General features: G+C 55.3%; 1 protein-coding gene across 3 annotated transcripts in view; it reads right to left on the bottom strand.

Moving 5' to 3' along the window:
* The window catches only part of LOC135260662 (TGF-beta receptor type-1), a 77,322-nt gene that overhangs the window by 42,959 nt on the left and 15,722 nt on the right, over window positions 1-18,641 (bottom strand). For 2 of the 3 annotated variants that reach the window (XM_064346092.1, XM_064346090.1), the window contains exons 2-3: window positions 7,002-7,253; window positions 379-615 (exon numbers count right to left, since the gene is read on the bottom strand). In XM_064346092.1, the coding sequence (XP_064202162.1) occupies window positions 379-615; window positions 7,002-7,253 (489 nt within the window). Of the gene's footprint in view, window positions 1-378; window positions 616-6,785; window positions 6,971-7,001; window positions 7,254-18,641 lie in introns of those variants that run through there. The other variant, XM_064346091.1, reaches the window with a different exon arrangement.

Here is an 18,641-nt window from a genome sequence, read left to right as displayed (position 1 = left end):
TTCCCATGGACTACATTCATTCCGTAACCTCTAACCCTAACCCTAACCCCAACCACTAGATGCCTAACCTTAACCCTAACCCTAATCCTAAGTCCTAACCCTAAAACAGCCTCTTGAACTTGTGGGGACCAGCAAAAGGTCCCCACCTTGCGTAATTTTCCTCATCTTTCTATCCTTGTGGGGACATTTGGTTCTCACAAAGATTGTAATACATGTCCCCACACACACATACACACACAGTACCAGCAATGCCACAGACAGCTATAACACACATACACACACACACACTCTCTCTCTCACACACACACACACACACACACACACACACACTCTCTCTCTCTCACACACACACACACACACACACACAGCGGTGCTGACCTGAGCCCGAGCCGGAGGTGGTCATGTCGTAGATCAGGTCCTTGAGGGTGGTGCCGTCGGCCAGGAAGGGGTGGTCCAGGGAGGGGTCCTCCTCGCTGGGCACGCGGTGGTGGATGACCGCGCGGCTGTGGCAGATGCAGAAGACCAGCACCAGCAGCACGCACAGCGCGCACACGGGCACCGCGATGGCCGCCGCCAGCACCACCGCCCCCATCGGCGGCGGCCTGGGGGTGGGGACTGCAGGGGGGGGGAGAGACAGACACGCCCGTTATACGAGAGAGAGAGAGAGAGAGAGACACGCCCGTTACACAAGAGAGAGAGAGAGAGAGAGAGACACGCCCATTACACGACAGCCCCCGGCCCATCCACGTCCCCCCCCCCACACAAAGTTGTGCATCTGTCACTCCAATAACAAAAAACTGAACTGAACACTGGGAAAGCGAGCGAGAGAGAAAGAGAGAGAGAGAGATGGGAAGAAGGGGACAGAGAGAGAGAAAGAGGGAGCGTAGACAGAAGCAGAGGGAATGAAGCAATAAATAAATGAAGTAAGGAAGGATGGGGATACAGATACATAAGATTTACACAGAATAAAGGGAAGGAGATACACAATATACCATAGAATATCATACTTATGATAAAGGGAAAGAGATACATAGGATATATCACTGCACTGGGAAACACAAAAGTAAATCAAAAAATTAAATCTCAATTAACTGTGGTAATTTAAACTGCCACTGGCAAAGATTTGGGCCAGACCCCAAATCAAATTTAGCATCTGGCAATCCAATCAACACGCAGTTTTGAGCCAAAATGGCCACTGCAAAAAAAAATGCACAGCTAATTCTCCGGGGCGACAGGTGCGCAGTGAGCATTCAGAGCCAAAATGGCGTCTGTGAATTGCAGGCACGCACGCCGGAGGCTGATGAGAGCCAGACTGCCACCGTAAAAGGCAGCTGAGGTCCTTGGATGTTGGTCTTCGTGAAAATGCAGTCTATTACGAAACGGCACTTAGCATGCTGGAAAAACTGGCTCTCTCCGGTCCGAACAGGAACGTCGCAATGCAATATTCATGGGGCAAACTTTCGGGAAACCGGGCAGAAACTCTCAGCTCACAGGACGCCGCGGCAACGCTGCGGAGATCTGCCTGCGTTGTCCGGACGACAGAGCGGGCTCCGCGGTCGAATCGCGCGGCCCGGTCAGAGGTCAGCTGACTCGTCCGGTTCGATTACCCGGACGGGCGCGTCAGAGCGCTTCACCTCTGTCGGGGGGGGAACAGAGTTCGCTGGAAGGCTGTTTGTCCATAACAAATGACTCTTTAAAAAAAAAAAAGCACATTTTGGGGAGAGGGACTGGCTCTGCCTGTCTGCTTTTATCTCACTACCGCAGATCTGCAGCACGTAACACAGAAAGCAGCTGAATAATGAAGAGTGCCACGTCTCCTGCCTTCAGCGGGCTCTCCACGAGGTACTGTCCCTATTACCCCCCCCCCCACCCCCCTCTTACACCCACAGGTTACCCAAACCGAGGTCCTGGGACACCCGGAGGTCCACAAAGGAATTCCACAGAGAAAGGAAACATAGTTTTGCCTTCAGGAACAAATTTATTTATTGATTCTCAGATTTAATGAAGTGCACGTCACGCGATGTCTCATCCATAAAAAGGGCCGGTGTGTGGATGGAGGTTTCTCTGTTTTGGCCCAGCACCAAGACACCCGATTCTACCAATTAACTAAAACAGCCTTCAGTCAAGACCTTGAGCAGCAGAATCAGACGTCATTCTAACGCTGATGTCACAATCGCTACAACTGGTGACTGAAAGCAACGGAGTTCTAGAACACCGAGTTAGAATTTTGGGGGGAAAAGAGAAAAGAAAAAAAAAAAGAAAACCCTACTCTTCAAGGGGGCTGACCTGATAGTCACCTCCAGGCCCCTCCCCCCTCCCTGCTTCTCACAAACACAGGGAGCTCTGACAGCAGGGAGGGGGGGCGTGAGAGCCAGAGGCACTGGTCTGAGCAGCCCCCCCCCCCCCCCCTCACGCCCCACCGTCACCTCACACGTCTGTGTGCAGACTGCGGCAAGGGGTGGGGGTGGGGGGTGGCTCAAGGCCTCTGGCGAGACACGCCAGACAGGCCCCACCCAGCCCGGCCGCAGCTGACCCCGTGGGGTGCGGGGGCCTCGTCCGTTTTGACTAACATGGTCGTCGTGGCAACGAGCCTCACAACAGCAGTTCGGAGGAGACGACACAACGCTAAATTCCGACACATTTTTCTTCCACTTTGTTTTTTTTTTCTGAAAGGCAGCGATTTGTTTGGGAGAATGCTGAGGAAGAGCACTGAGGAAGAGCGCTGAGGAAGAGGGCCGGCGATAACGCTGTGATGTTTAATTTAGCTGCCGTGGTAACCACGGCCCGGTTACCGCTTTTGTTTCCCCACCGGCTCCTGTCAATATTTTTCAAAGCGCTGCTCTTCACTCCAAAGCGCTCTCTCAGCTCCCAGCTCTTCACTCCAAACGCTTCTCAGCTCAGCTCTCACTCCCACGCTCTTCACTCCATTAACCCAAACGCTCTCTCACTCCAGCTCTTCACTCCAAACCGCTCTCTCAGCTCCCAGCTCTTCACTCCAAACCGCTCTCTCAGCTCTCCTCCAACCGCTCCCAGCTCCAGCTCTACACTCCAAACCGCTCTCTCAGCTCCCAGCTCTTCACTCCAAACCGCTCTCTCAGCTCCCAGCTCTTCACTCCAAACCGCTCTCTCAGCTCCCAGCTCTACACTCCAAACCGCTCTCTCAGCTCCCAGCTCTACACTCTAAACCGCTCTCTCAGCTCCCAGCTCTTCACTCCAAACCGCTCTCTCAGCTCCCAGCTCTTCACTCCAAACCGCTCTCTCAGCTCCCAGCTCTTCACTCCAAACCGCTCTCTCAGCTCCCAGCTCTTCACTCCAAACCGCTCTCTCAGCTCCCAGCTCTTCACTCCAAACCGCTCTCTCAGCTCCCAGCTCTTCACTCCAAAGCCCTCTCTCAGCTCCCAGCTCTTCACTCCAAACCGCTCTCTCAGCTCCCAGCTCTTCACTCCAAACCGCTCTCTCAGCTCCCAGCTCTTCACTCCAAACGCTCTCTCAGCTCCCAGCTCTTCACTCCAAACCGCTCTCTCAGCTCCCAGCTCTTCACTCCAAACCGCTCTCTCAGCTCCCAGCTCTTCACTCCAAACCGCTCTCTCAGCTCCCAGCTCTTCACTCCAAACATCTCTCTCAGCTCCCAGCTCTTCACTCCAAACCGCTCTCTCAGCTCCCAGCTCTTCACTCCAAATCGCTCTCTCAGCTCCCAGCTCTTCACTCCAAACCGCTCTCTCAGCTCCAGCTCTCACTCCAAACCGCTCTCTCAGCTCCCAGCTCTTCACTCCAAACCGCTCTCTCAGCTCCGCTCTTCACTCCAAACTCTCTCTCAGCTCCCAGCTCTTCACTCCAAACCGCTCTCTCAGCTCCCAGCTCTTCACTCCAAAACCGCTCTCAGCTCCCAGCTCTTCACTCCAAACCGCTCTCTCAGCTCCCAGCTCTTCACTCCAAACCGCTCCTCAGCTCCCAGCTCTTCACTCCAAACCGCTCTCTCAAGCTCCCAGCTCTTCACTCCAAACACTCTCTCAGCTCCAGCTCTTCACTCCAAACCGCTCTCTCAGCTCCCAGCTCTCACTCCAAAGCGCTCTCTCAGCTCCCAGCTCTTCACTCCAAACCGCTCTCTCAGCTCCCAGCTCTTCACTCCAAACCGCTCTCTCAGCTCCCAGCTCTTCACTCCAAACCGCTCTCTCAGCTCCCAGCTCTTCACTCCAAACCGCTCTCTCAGCTCCCAGCTCTTCACTCCAAACCGCTCTCTCAGCTCCCAGCTCTTCACTCCAAACCGCTCTCTCAGCTCCCAGCTCTTCACTCCAAACCGCTCTCTCAGCTCCCAGCTCTTCACTCCAAATCACTCTCTCAGCTCCCAGCTCTTCACTCCAAACCGATCTCTCTCAGCTCCCAGCTCTTCACTCCAAACCGCTCTCTCAGCTCCCAGCTCTTCACTCCAAACCGCTCTCTCAGCTCCCAGCTCTTCACTCCAAATCGCTCTCTCAGCTCCCAGCTCTTCACTCCAAACCGCTCTCTCAGCTCCCAGCTCTTCACTCCAAACCGCTCTCTCAGCTCCCAGCTCTTCACTCCAAACCGCTCTCTCAGCTCCCAGCTCTTCACTCCAAACCGCTCTCTCAGCTCTTCACTCCAAACCGCTCTCTCAGCTCCCAGCTCTTCACTCCAAACCGCTCTCTCAGCTCTTCACTCCAAACCGCTCTCTCAGCTCCCAGCTCTTCACTCCAAACCGCTCTCTCAGCTCCCAGCTCTTCACTCCAAACCGCTCTCTCAGCTCCCAGCTCTTCACTCCAAACCGCTCTCTCAGCTCCCAGCTCTTCACTCCAAACCGCTCCCTCAGCTCCCAGCTCTTCACTCCAAACCGCTCTCTCAGCTCCCAGCGCGTCTATTTGCACATGTGGGCCGAGGGCGGCCACCGTACCGCGCTGGGCATCATGAGCACGGCTAACTGCTGAGGATTACTCCCCACAGCTACAGCCTGCACCCCCCTGACTAGTGCATGCAGATACACACAGACACACTCACACACACACACACACACACACACGCGCACACACGCGCGCGCACACACACACACGAACACACGGCCACACACACTGGCAACAATACACTCTCAGACACACGGCCATACGCACACACAAGGCACACCGCCAACCACCCTTCATCTGGAGACGCGCAACACAGACAGTCCGCAGACTAACCTGTGCCGCCAGGTGCACAACGTCCACCAGCAGTCAAGGCTACACAACAGACACCGGCCGTCTGAAGCCTGTCAAACACAACCCAGACCCACCCAGCGTAAGCATCAACAACCCAGACACTCAGCCTGCGAGCTGTCAAAGGTCACAACCCGCATCGGCCTTGAGCCACAAGGCACACAAACCCAGACACACAGCCACGGCCTACAACACACAAACCGCACACACCCAGGCTACCAGAGGCACACAACCCTCCTCCCAGCTCTCGGGCAACAACCGCACACACCCCAGGCCTACTCAGAGGCTACACAAACCCGTACACACTCCCAGGCCTACTCAGAGGCTACACAAACCCGTACACACTCCCAGGTCTGTCTGAAGCCTACTCAGAGGGTCATATCCTCCTTTCATAACTAACACCCTTCAGTAACTCAGCGAGAGACAAACTCCCGGTGAAAACGCGGCCAATCAGAGCTTGCCATCCCTGACGAACCCAGAGATATCACAAGCGGGGTGAAAACCGCTCCCTGCCAGAGCCAGCTTCACGTCCAGCGTTTACTCCACGACCCTTTTTTACGCTAAAACCCCGTTTTAAAGACGAGCTCCTACAGTAAACGGAACGCAACCGTCCCGCAGTCTATCGCCTCGATCACGAGGCTGACCGCTGCCCGGGCCCTCGGGGAGAGGGATCGCGCCGCGGTTCATCTGCGTTTCACAACTTCAGGCTCAGTCCAGTACGGGGGACTTGTAATCATTAACACAGAGGGCGGGGGGGGGGGCAGGGGAGGGAATCAATCTGTGCTTAAGGCAGCCACAGCAAAAAATAATAATAATATGCGCCCACATTGCTGCTGACCTTTTTTTCTTCCGCAGAAGAAACCGTTTTTACTAATGGAAAGGACGCATTTTTACGGTCGACCGTGTTGAGAACTCCGCTACGGTTGGGTGACCACGCTAAAATCGATAGCGTCGCCTTGAAATGGCAAAAACTGGGTCTCGACCCCCCCGTGGGCAGCCTCGCCCAGCGCGGGACGAGCGGACATGCACGTTACGTACCAACGAAACAAACAAAACAAAGAAACGTCCTGGAGGTGGCAGAATTCTGGAACACAGGCTTTTCAAACATAATTAGCATGCATTTTAGCCATTATGTTATGCAACAGAAGCTTTACTTTTGGTCCGTATTTTCGTGAAGGATCTGACCAAACATAAGACTTGTTTGTGATTTTCAAATCGTAATTGTTTCAGATGGAGGGTTTTCAGGAAGACTATATTAAATAGAACAATACTTCACAATTATACGTATTTGACTCGAAGGTATTCAAAGTATATTTTCTGTTTAATTAGCACCATCATTTCACAGCAAGAAGGTGCTGGCTAGGCCAACTGGTGTCTCTAAATTGAACACAGGTATAGGAGTGTGTGAGTGAATGGTGTGTGTGCCCTAAGATGGATTGGCAACCTGGTCCAGGGTGTATTCCTGCCTCTTGCCCAATGCATGCTGGGATAGGCACCAGCCCCCCCCGCCCCACCACGGCCCTGCCCAATAATAAGCGGGTCCAGACAGCGGACGGACGGGTGCGTGTTTATTCGCACGGTCACCTATGAAGTCGCTGAGGTCGGGGTTAGGGTTAGGGTTAGGTCTTGCCCAATGCATGCTGGGATAGGTCACCTATGAAGTCGCTGAGGTCGGGGTTAGGGTTAGGGTTAGGGTTAGGCCTTGCCCGATGCATGCTGGGATAGGTCACCTATGAAGTCGCTGAGGTCGGGGTTAGGGTTAGGGTTAGGTCTTGCCCGATGCATGCTGGGATAGGTCACCTATGAAGTCGCTGAGGTCGGGGTCCTTGTTGCAGAAGTCGGTGTCGCAGCACAGGGGGTAGACGCCGGTGTTGTCCTTGGTGGAGGCGGCGCAGACGAAGGGCCGGTCGCGGGGGTACAGGTCCGACTCCGTCAGGCACATGCCGAACCCCTGCGTGTACTTGCCCCCCGACTTGGTCATGTAGACGTAGCAGAGGCCGTCTTCCGTCACGCAGGTGGAGTTCGGACACCGCTGACAGTGGCACTGCAGACCTGAGGGGGGGAGAGAGAGGGAGGGAGGTAGAGAAGAAGAGAGAGGGGGAGAGAGAGAGAGAGAGAGGAGAGAGAGAGAGGAGAGGGAGGGAGGGAGGAGAGAGGGAGGGAGGGGGAGGGGGAGAGGGAGGAGAGAGAGGGAGGGAGGGAGAGAGAGAGAGAGAGAGAGAGAGAGAGAGAAAGAGAGAGAGGGAGGGAGAGAGAGAGAGGGGGAGAGGAGAGAGGGAGGGAGGGAGAGGAGAGAGAGGGAGAGGAGAGAGAGAGAGAGGAGAGAGAGAGGAGGAGAGGGAGGGGAGGAGAGAGAGAGAGGAGAGAGGGAGGGGAGAGAGAGAGAGGGAGAGGGAGGAGAGAGAGGGAGAGTGAGAGGGGGGGAGGGAGCGACAGAGAGAGAGAGAGGGAGAGGGAGAGTGAGAGGGAGGGAGGGAGAGGGAGAGTGAGAGAGGGAGGGGGAGAGAGAGAGAGAGAGATGTGCACAGGAAGAGAAGAGGGGGGAGAGAGAGGCACCATTATTATTTTTTAAAAACTTTCTGACCTCAGTGCGATCCCCGTGCATTACCGACGTCTCAGATTCTTCCGCTATTGTTCCCGACCGGCGCTGTACGCCGCCGCGCCAGTCGCCATGGAGACGGCAGCGCCTCGGACCGCCGCCGCTCGCAGAGAGGGCTTTTACCGAAACGCCGCCACAGGCACCTGACCGCCATCCTCCACCCAAAAAAACTCATCTGGCAGCTTTCCCTGAAGGCAATTACTTTCTCTACCCCCCCACCCCCCCACCCCTCCCCGCCCGCCCCCGCCCCCCTCCATGCTCCCTCGTTCCCATCCTCTCTTCCTGGAACCCTTTCTCATTTCCCCGGTACGGACGTGGGCTGAGGCAGCCGCTACGGCAGCGGCGAGCGACGCGCTCCCCGCCAGGACTGCAGACCTCCCAGTGAGCCGACCCCCCCCCCCCCCCTCAGAAACCTCAGATAAAACCTGGCCTACACCTACATGCGGAATATTCTGGAAGCAAAGCGACCCATTGAAACCGGCTGAAGAGCAAGCCCTGGGTCGCTAGCGGGGTCAATGCTAGCAGTCGGTGGAAAAAAAGGTCATTATCGATGGCGGCTCCTCGAAGCCTTCTGCCCGCGCTCAGACTGAGCTGTCCAGGCCAGGGACCCGCGTTCCTGGCCCAAGATGGCCGCGGGGTCGGCTGGTTTCTCCTTTCCGCCTTAATGCCGGCAGCCCGCTCGGACCCGAGAACCCAGGGGAGGCGGGTTACCCGTCCCATCGATCGAATAAGTGCCCACTCGCCGACTGACAGCCGAAAATCTGCAGACCCCGCGGCCCGCCAGGACCAGGAGTGAGGACCGGAGCTCTACGCCGTGAAGCCAGGATGCGGAGGAGAGACCGGAAGGGCGCGGCGGAGTGACCAGAGCGATACCGTTTACAGACAAGCCGTTCCATCACCGGATCTACAAACCGCTGCAGAACAGCCGGCCTCAGCCAATCAGCATGCAGGATCGAAACTCATTTCGTACCCAACGTTGAAATTCCCCAACAACCGGCCCTTAATTTGTGCAGGGGCTAGCTGGGCTGCCGCCAGGTAGCCCCCCTCCCCAAACTACCCCACCCCCACCCCACCCCCCCACAGGAGGTCCGGGAGGCCGAGCTCTGCTTCACGTTCACTCAGGCCCGCTGAAGATGACGGGAATAATTTCGGCGACTGCAGAAGCGGGAGCGCTGAGCGGGTGGGTGGATGTGACAGCGTGTGAAGAGCTACTGTAAGACAGGAGAGGCGGGGGGTGTGGATGGGGGGTGTGGGGGATATGAGGGAGTGGGGGGGGGGGTGGGTGTTCTGGCACAATGGGGGGTGTGTTGAAGGTTAACCAACCTGAGGGTGGTGGGGGGGGGTAAATCACCTGTCACTTCCCATAATTAATGCGACATTTTTTTTTTGACGAACCTTATTTTTTTGTGTGATTATTTTCCGTTAGCTTTTTGTTTTGACTCCACAGAGAGACACCTTCCAGCTGAGCGAATCAGACAGACGGCTGTCTCTGTCTCTACACACGGTGCCTCACAGAGGCCCCGCCCCCAGATGCCCTGGAACACAGTGACCTCCCACAAGGCCAAACCAGCCTGATGTTGTCCCTTCCATCCAGCATTTAAAAGCACAGACATTACATTACATTACAGGCATTTAGCAGACGCTCTTATCCAGAAGGACTTACACAACTTTTATATAACATTTACATTGTATCCATTCATACAGCTGAATACATACTGAAGCAATGCAGGTTAAGTGCCTTGCTCAAGGGCACAACGGCGTTCAACCAGGAAATCGAACCAATTCGTTTGCAAGACCAACTCCTTACTCACCATACTACACCGCCGCCCCAGACAACACACAACTCGACACGCAACACGCCAGCACATGCCAACACCGTCACTGTACTGTGTTTCTTGTTCTGCTACTTAAGCACTGTTAATATACAGTGTTTAATATATTAACGCGATTGCCTTATTTAATAATTCAGCCATACGGCACAAGATGCCGTGCTGTATGGTGACGGTTACAGGGGTGCTGTTAGGCGAAAGTGCGAAAGACACGACGACACTAGGCACCTCCATTGGCCTAGTGACAGCGTTACACGACAGACATTGGACACATCGAATGAGTAGCCAAACAGCTGACGCAGCTTCGTACGCATTGGCCAGCGAATGGAGCAACAGCAAAGTGCCTCCATTGGCCAGCGAAGCGCCGCCATTGGCCAGCGAATGGAGCGACAGCAAAGTGCCTCCATTGGCCAGCGAATGGAGCAGCAGCGAAGCGCCACCATTGGCCAGCGAATGGAGCAGCAGCGAAGCGCCACCATTGGCCAGCGAAGCGCCGCCATTGGCCAGTGAATGGAGCAACAGCGCAACGCCAGCGTTAGCTCCAGAGCAGGCTGTGAGTGACAGACAGCCTTAAGCGCGGTGGGGGGTGTCGAGCCCAGCATCGTGACGGACAGAAGCGATGAACCCGCCCACGACGAGGCGCTCACGACCCAGAGCAACCAATCACCAGCCCGGCGTGACAAACAGCTCAGAGGTGTAATCCTCTGCAGGACGGAAACTCGCACAAAAAAAAGCTTCACACTTTTAAACCCCGTACCCCCCCCCGGTTAGCTGTAAAGGGGGTAGCCGGGGGCTGCAGTACAGGTAGGGGTCGGTTTTTGGGGCCAGCTTCTGAAACGCCGGGAGGGAAATTAGCGAAAAGAAGAACGGTCTGACTGACGCCAAAGCAAAGCAGCAGAGAAGCAGCTCCGTAAAAAAAAAAAGACTGAGGAAACTCACTTAAACTCAAAAGATCACACTGCTGCCACTGACACCTTATAACAGGCCAAGGAACAGATGCCCCCGGTGGATGTTACAGGAAATGCGCAGGAGAATTAAGCTTCAGCTGCCGCCAGGATCCCTCGCCCCCTGTTCATAGAAAGCTAAGGGAAATTTAAAAAGGCAGAGACGGCTCAGAGCTACAAACTGCCTGCCAGAAATGAAACGGACGGGACGCGGGGCGCATCCTTCACTCGAATGTGACACGCCCCAGCGCTCGATGCCATATCCGGTCTCTGAAATGAGAAAGATTACGAGAAGAAATTATTACTCAAAGCGCCGCCGCCAAAAAAAAAAAAAAAAAGTCATAATTTCGATTAACGAGGCCGCGGCGTTCGACAGAGCAAACGGCGCGACGGCTCGATCGCAGTTAAACGACGCTGCGGAAACCGGTTCGCATTTTCACCGGCCTGGTGGGCCCTGGCGATCGGGTGAGGGAGCGGTCGACAGCCCTCAGAAAGTCAGAGAGAGGGAACAAGTCAACAGTTTATACGTTACAGGCGTTTAGCAGACGCTTTTATCCAGAGCGACTTACACAAGTTTTACAGACAGCACTCCAAGGAAGTCCAGTTCACCGTTTCAACATTCTCTTGAGAAATGCTCGGTCGCCATGGCGAGCGATGAAGAATCCATCCGTTACGTCCGGGTGAACCTGGGGCGCGGTGACCGTGGTTACGAGGCGACGTTCCCCAACATAACGACCGGGCACCGCTCTGCCGAACGGCTACGGCTAGCGGCTAGCGGCCATAACGGCTATGGCTAGCGGCTAGCGGCCGGTGGCCGGTGATGCGACCAATGAGCCCGGTGCGCTGAACCACTTGAAAACTCTTCCCAGACAAAGAGCACTCTCCTCCCAGCACCTCCGGGCCAGAACAGAAACAATGCGCAGAGGCCTTGGACATTCAACCACGCAAAGCAGGCAGAGTATTAGACATGAGGGCCCAGTTTCAGAAGCGCGGAGGTCGCTTAGGAAAACATCATATTGCAGGCACTTAGCAGACGCTCTTATCCAGAGCGACTTACACAACTTTTTACATAGCATTTACATTTCATCCATGCATACAGCTGGATATGTACTGGATATATACTGAAGCAATGCAGGTTAAGTACCTTGCTCAAGGGCACAACGGCAGTGTCCGACCTGGGAATCGAACCTGCGACCTTCAGGTTACAAGTTCCTTACCCGTTACACTGCACTGCGTCCACAGAAACCAGCCCCGGCTGTGTGTGCGTACTTCCGCACCTCGGCTGAGGAGGCGAAACGCGGCTACGCGAAGCGTCGAGGTCACGCCGGGCCGAGCAGAGGCGCTCGCTCGCACGCTCGCACGCACGCGCGTCCGTTAAGAACGGAGGAATCGCGCGTGAAGCGCTGCAGGAGCCCTCACAGCCGTCGGGGGGAACCGCGAAAAAAAACACGACTCCGCAGAACCCGTCGGCTCAGACGCCGGCGTCCGTGGCCCCGCGAGGCGGTCCAGTCGGTGCGTTTCAAAACGAGGGGCGTCTCAGGGCCTCGCACGGGGGGAACGGGGCGCGAGCCAAACAAACGGACCAAAGACAGATCGACGGCGACTTTATCTGAGCGGGGCCCAGCCCAAAAAAATACAGACAGTGTGTGTGTGAGGAACAACGCAGTACCGGCGCTGTTTGGGGAGGGACTGAAATCGAAAAGCCTTTGTGCTCGTTTCAAACCGCGCACTCGAGAAAACAATTTCGGCCTCGAGAGGGTTCACAGGAACACGAGGAGAGCGCAGAGTCACGGAGCCGCGGACGAATTTCTCGCCCGCCCGTCAACGCTGTGGCCATTTTCCAGCACGGGGAAGCGAGAGAGGCTCTCCCACAGAGGAATTCGACCCGTACTTCCACGAGAGCATCTTTAAAAAGACAGAGGCCATATATCATCGCTCCTGCTGTCGCTCCACCACTGGAAGGTTTAGACACAAACCTGCACTTCCGGACCTGGTGGCAAAAACTGAGCTGTGGGGTGGGTGGGGGTCTGGGTGTGGTGGGGTGGTAGTGGGGCTGGGGATGGGGAGGCGCTGGGGATGGGCGTCTGGGTGGGGGGTGGGGCCGGGGTTTCTTGGACGGGGATGGGGTTTGGGCCGGGGCTGGAGGTGGAGGTCTGGGTGGTGATATGCGTGTGGGTGGAGGGGTGGTGATTGGGCTGGGGGTGGGGGTGGGGGTGGGGGTTAGGGTTGGGGTTTGGGTTGGGGTTGGGGTGGTGGGGGTAACAGAGCCCCAGCATCTCTTGTATTGCAAATTAAAGGCAGAGTTCCACATAACGGCATCCCCCCCAAAAATATTAGACCGATTCTTTTTAGTGGAGAGGTTTTTCATTAAATTAAGCTGAAATCGGTGTTGAAAAGTGCAGCCGCAAATTTGACAAAGTGATCGCTCCTGACGGTCATGCCGGAAAATTACTCCTGCGACAGTGAAGCAACAGGTCTGCTGTCACACCTTCAGTCTGGAGAGATGACAGGAGCGGACCCGCACTGAAATACCTGATAATGAATCTAAGGGCATTTATCAGTGACTCAGATGACCCTGGCTCTGTGTGACGAGCCTGTGGAAGACACCATCGCTAATCCTGATTGGCTACCGCAAACACAGCCGTTCAGGCTTGAGCCAGAGGCGATCGGAGTTGGGGAGACTCTTCCCAAAGCCGACAAACCAGAGCGCTCTTTCTGGGGAAATTGGGGGGAGCACTTTTTTTTTTGCTGTCTTGCCGTCTGGTTTTTTAGCATTAAAGCACTGCAGAGGACCGCGGGCTCTCAGTCAATCCACTTAACACCAGGAGGCCCTAAACAAGACCGCGTCAGACAGAAACATTTACACAGCTACAGCTTTAACAGAAGAAGCATGGAAGTGCCTGCGAAACTCAGAGAAATAAAAGCATTTCTGACATCTGACAATGGGCATAGCTTAACTGTAAAAAATAATTTTAAAAATTCAAAAAAGGCAAGAACATTTTTTAGCTTTCTGACTCTTTCAAAAAGCTCTCTCTGTCTTTTTGTTAGTGGGAGAGATCATTAACAGTGTTCGCCTTTTTGTCTGCGAAGCCCTTTTTCTGTTTGTAAAAAAAAAAAAAAAAAAAACGCCTGACAGACTAAGCAAACGGCAGGAAGTCAGTTTACAGCGCGAGAAGCGGGTCGGACTGACGCACCGAACCGCAAACACGGAGGGGGGGGTGGGGGGGGGTTTGCGCCGGGGCGAGAGACGAGATTCGTAATGGCGGTCGCGTCCCGCTGCCAAAAAGCTTTTCCCGCTCCCACGTTTCCCTGTGAGGAGCCGCGCCAGGAGGCTCTGTGATCGCGCCCCCGAACCAAAGGAAACCGCTACAACCGTTGAACCCGGGGCGTTAAGCAGGTCCAGACAGGCCTCTGCAGCGATGTAAAAGCTGCTGGCCCAATGCGATGTCCCTTGGGGGGGGTGGGGGGGGGGGGGGGGGAACCTCAGCGTTCGTCATCGGAGGAAGGGAGAACAGAAGCCTTTGTGGAGAGCCTCTCTGGCTGTGGGGAATCAGACTTCAGTCTCGCAGCAGGGGGTGGGGGTGGGGTGGGGGGGGGGGCTCGCCGTCTGGGGCCGAGGGACGTGTTCCGACACGCCCGGCGCGCCCTCGCCGAAAACTCGCGAAAGGGAAGGAACAGACCGCTATCCGTCTGAAGCCCGCAGAGAAAAGATGAGGGGGAAAAAAACCGCGGCTGCAGACAGGAGGGAGGCTTTCTCCCGCAGCGGCGGGAAGTTTGGAAGGCGCGCGCCGGGGGGTTTTAGACGAGCCGCAGGGGGGCCCGGGGGGGGCGGGGGGTCACAGAAAGCTCTAATCTGAGACGGGGCCCGCGAGGACAAACTCTGGGTTTTCAAACAGTTCCTAATCCTCACCCCGATCCTGGCGTCTCGTTGCCGGGGCGAGGGCTCGGATACGCAGAGAATCCGCCGGGATTCGGCAGCAGGCACCGCGAGCTCCGTTCTGCCGCGGTAAAAGCAGAGAGGGGTCCGAAACGCTGCCTCACTGCGCGCGCTCCTGAACGTCTTTAACGGGCCAGGGCAGCAGAGTGAACACAGGGGTGAGGCTTGGGAGCTCATTACATTACATTACAGGCATTTGGCAGACGCTCTTATCCAGAGCGACTTACACAACTTTTTTACATAGCACTTTACATTGTATCCATTTATACAGCTGGATATATACTGAAGCAATGCAGGTTAAGTACATTGCTCAAGGGTACAACGGCAGGGTCCTTACCCGGGAATCAAACCTATGACCTTTTGGTTACAAGCCCAGTTCCTTACCCACTGTGCCACACTCCGTCCTCAGCTCTGCTGAGGGACGTCAGGGCTGCTGCATCCCCCTCTCTCCACAGAAAGAAAGAGAGGCGGACCTCCACCGTTCCTCAAGGCCCTAGGACTGGTCCACTGGACAGAACTGGGCGGGGCGGGGCGGCACAGGCCCCACCCACCCAACTGCAGGCTTGTCTGGCCCAACACTAGGCCCAACGCGCAAAACGTGCCCCCCAGCCAGGATTGTTTTGGCTTGGGAACGGAAGTACGAATCGGAAGGTCAGAATTTCTAAAGACCTGCCAAACAAATGCGCCGTTTTCACCGGCCGCTTCGTCTTCGCTGAGAAACGAAGGGCCTTTGAAATCAAATCGAGTCCAAATCAAAATCAAAATCAAGCGCGGAGCTGTTTTTGTGTTCGCCCTCGAAATCAAAGCAGGCAATCAGTCAACCCTCAGCGAATGACGCACGCCCCAGACACACACACACACACACACACCCCCACACCCCCAGACACACACACACACACACACACACACACACACCACACCACCCCACCCCCCAGACACACACACAGAGACTACAGTTACAGTACAGACAGTTCTCCAAAAGACGTGCAGAGACAAGTGCAACCCTCCGAGAGGGTTAAAGACCCACAGGGCAGGACGGCAGGCAGTGAAGTCCCCCCCGCGGGCAGAGACGCGAAGACGCGTTTCCTCATCGTTCCATTAAACGCAGAATGACAGGAAGCGGCCGGGCCTACGCGGGGGAACGGCGACCAGGCCCGGAGCGGGCGGGGCTACGTCCGCATTCAGGCGAGGGCTTCAGCGTCCTGCGCGGTTTCCTTCCGTTTACCGCGAAAAAAAGCACTTTCTCCATTAAAAAAAAAAAAAAAAAAAACTATTTGTTTTTTTTTGTTTTCCTTGAAAAGCCCCTTTCATTCCGCGTCACCTTGAGTCCCTGAACAGCAGAGGAGGACACGGAGCCGAGCAGAACGCAAACGTAGCGGCGCTCGCTTCGCGGCCCGCGGCATCCATCGCGTCACGCGTCGTAATCGTCGATGAGAGGAAGGAACCCTTTTTTTTTTGCACGAGGGCATTCTGTAAGCTGCAAAACAAGGATCACCGCCTCAGCGAAGGCCCCCGCCCCCCCCGATTAAAACCCTGGACATCCCCACCACCCCACCCCCCACCCCCCCCCGTTCGCAGTATCGCCGCGTTCGCGCTAAACGAACAGAAAAGGTGGAAGGTGGAAGCATTTAATTCAGCCGCAAGGCAGAGAGAGGCCGCTACGCAGGAGGCTGCAGATGAGGTTTCCCAAATCGATGGGAGATTTGATTGCGGACGCAGAGAGGCGCTGCTCGGGGACCTCTAACGCAGTAACCCAACGATCCTGCGGAGGTATGCTGCGTCCGACAGCGGTACACAGACGGGGGGGGGGGGTCGATATCGGACATTGTCACTGCTGAGGGGGGGGTTGGACCTGTCCCAGGACACCAGAGGAACCAGGAGGACTGTCACAACCCCTCCCCTCCCTCTATGGCTCAATGTGCTTTTTTTCGGATGGTGGGTAAACAAGTAGAATATAGTGTTTATTTGGAATTCGGTGCATCCCAATATCACCAGAGTCAATACGTTTGACGTAGGCCTATATGTAGATGATTTCCGGGGGGGGGGGGGGAAGTGTAGCGTGACCACTACACCTCGGTGACGTGAAAGAGAAAGAGCGGCTTCCGACTTCTCGCGAGCGCTTTTCCTCGCTCCCCCCCCCGTTCCCCCTCTCGACGTGCTATGGAACGTCCCGTCTGACGGAGCACAGCGAAGGAGAACAGCCGTCGAAACGCAGCCGGTGGTCCACACGGGACGAGGAGAGGAGCGTCTACAAATCACACGCCCCGCTCCCGAGCAGGGAAAAACAAATCAAACCTTCTCCCTAACACCGCAGAGCGACTAAAGACACCGTAACACGCCAGACACACACTGAGAGACGACCGCGGAGACGGGGAGCGAGGAGCGGCCGCAGAGCGCGGCGAGGCTGATCTGCCTCCTGGCCCTGTGTGTGTGTGTGTGTGTGTGTGTGTGTGTGTGTGTGAGTGCGTGTGCGTGTGCGTGTGCGTGTGCGTGTGCGTGTGCGTGTGAGTGCGTGCGTGCGTGCGTGCGTGCGTGAGTGTGTGTATGTGTATGTGTGTGCGTGTGCGTGAGCGTGAGTGTGTGTGTACGGCAGTAAACGGAGTGTTAAAAGAATGAAGGACCTTGTGAAGCGGTTGGGCGGCGGGCACGTTCACACAGTACACTCAGGGGCAGCGGGGGGGGCTGAGGGGGGGAATGCTATCTGAGAAGCCGACGCTAATGTGAAAAGCCTTAAGAGTTCACAGAGCTAACCTTCGCTCAACTTTCTGATACAGGGTTTCCCCCGGAAGAGTTGTTAGGCCCGGTGGCAAGTACCTTTTGACGGGGGCTGGCGGTCCGGCGCGGGCCAGCGGCCAAGTGTCTTATGTGACGGGGGCCCGGCGCGGGCCAGCGACAGACTGTGGCAGGATTAAGGTAGGGCCCTATAGTTTCTGTGATAACAGAATCACGGATGGAATCGCGGAATTGAGAATTTAAAAAAGCTATAACTAACTCCTAACTCACAGCGACTCGGTCCTGTGATTCGCGACTCATAGAAACTCGGTCCTGTGATTCCTAACTCACAGAAACTCGGTCCTGTGATTCCTAACTCACAGCGACTCGGTCCTGTGATTCCTAACTCACAGCGACTCGCCCTGTGATTCCTAACTCACAGCGACTCGGCCCTGTGATTCCTAACTCACAGAAACTCGGTCCTGTGATTCCTAACTCAAGTTTCTGTGAGTTGGGAATCACACGAGGGAGTGATTTCAGTACCTTAATGCCACATACAACAAAAACGTACGACAAAAATCAACTGATTGGCTCATTCTCTCTTATTCTGTTCTATCAAATTCCACATCACTGCTTCGCGTCCTTATTTAACAGAAAATGACTGTCAATTACAGCTGGAAATTAAGCTCACCAGAGAAAAGTGTTTTTTTTTTTTTTTTTTAATTAATCGTAGGCGAGTCTTGATTGGAGGATCGCCAGCCTGAGAGGAGAGTGAGATTTCCTGAATGAACAAGCACGAAACCGTCCAGACCCACGGCGCATCTCCTGCGCATGCGTCTACAAAGGTCGTCCATGAGTGACTGAGTGAGTGAGTGAGTGACCACAATTTGCGAGGCAGAGCCCAGGGCGGCTGACAACAAAATATGGAGAAAAACAGAGGCTAGCAACATCCCTGTGGGGCTAGCAGACGTTTCTGGCTACTAGCCCAGCTGACCAGAGCCTAAAACCCTTACCGTACTTTCGACCCCAGCTGCCAATCAACAGTCTGCATCGTCTCCTTGGCAAAGGAACTCGCTCCCAATAAAATGTGCCATTTTGTTTAAAATACAAATGATACGTAGCCTTCTTTGAAAGAACATTCTACTTTTTCATTCTTGTCATTTTTTACGGGTGAAAGAAGCCGGGGCGAAATGTTCTCTTCCTGGTCCTTCACGGTTGGATTTTCTCTTGAGATTCCCATGGCGACAGATGGCACCAGACAGAGACAGGTGTGCTTGTTCTGAGGTCATGTGATGTGTCATTACAGCACGCAGACGGGGGCCTTTCAACCAACTGCATGACTCCGCTCCGCACCCCCCCCACCTCGCCCCGCCCCCACCCACCCACCCACCCGCAGTAGGCCAATTCAGATCTCACATG

Source organism: Anguilla rostrata, chromosome 8, assembly GCF_018555375.3.
Source record: "Anguilla rostrata isolate EN2019 chromosome 8, ASM1855537v3, whole genome shotgun sequence".
Taxonomy (NCBI): domain Eukaryota; kingdom Metazoa; phylum Chordata; class Actinopteri; order Anguilliformes; family Anguillidae; genus Anguilla; species Anguilla rostrata.
The sequence above is the reverse complement of the archived record's forward strand: the minus strand, read 5'-3'. Positions and strand labels throughout refer to the sequence as shown.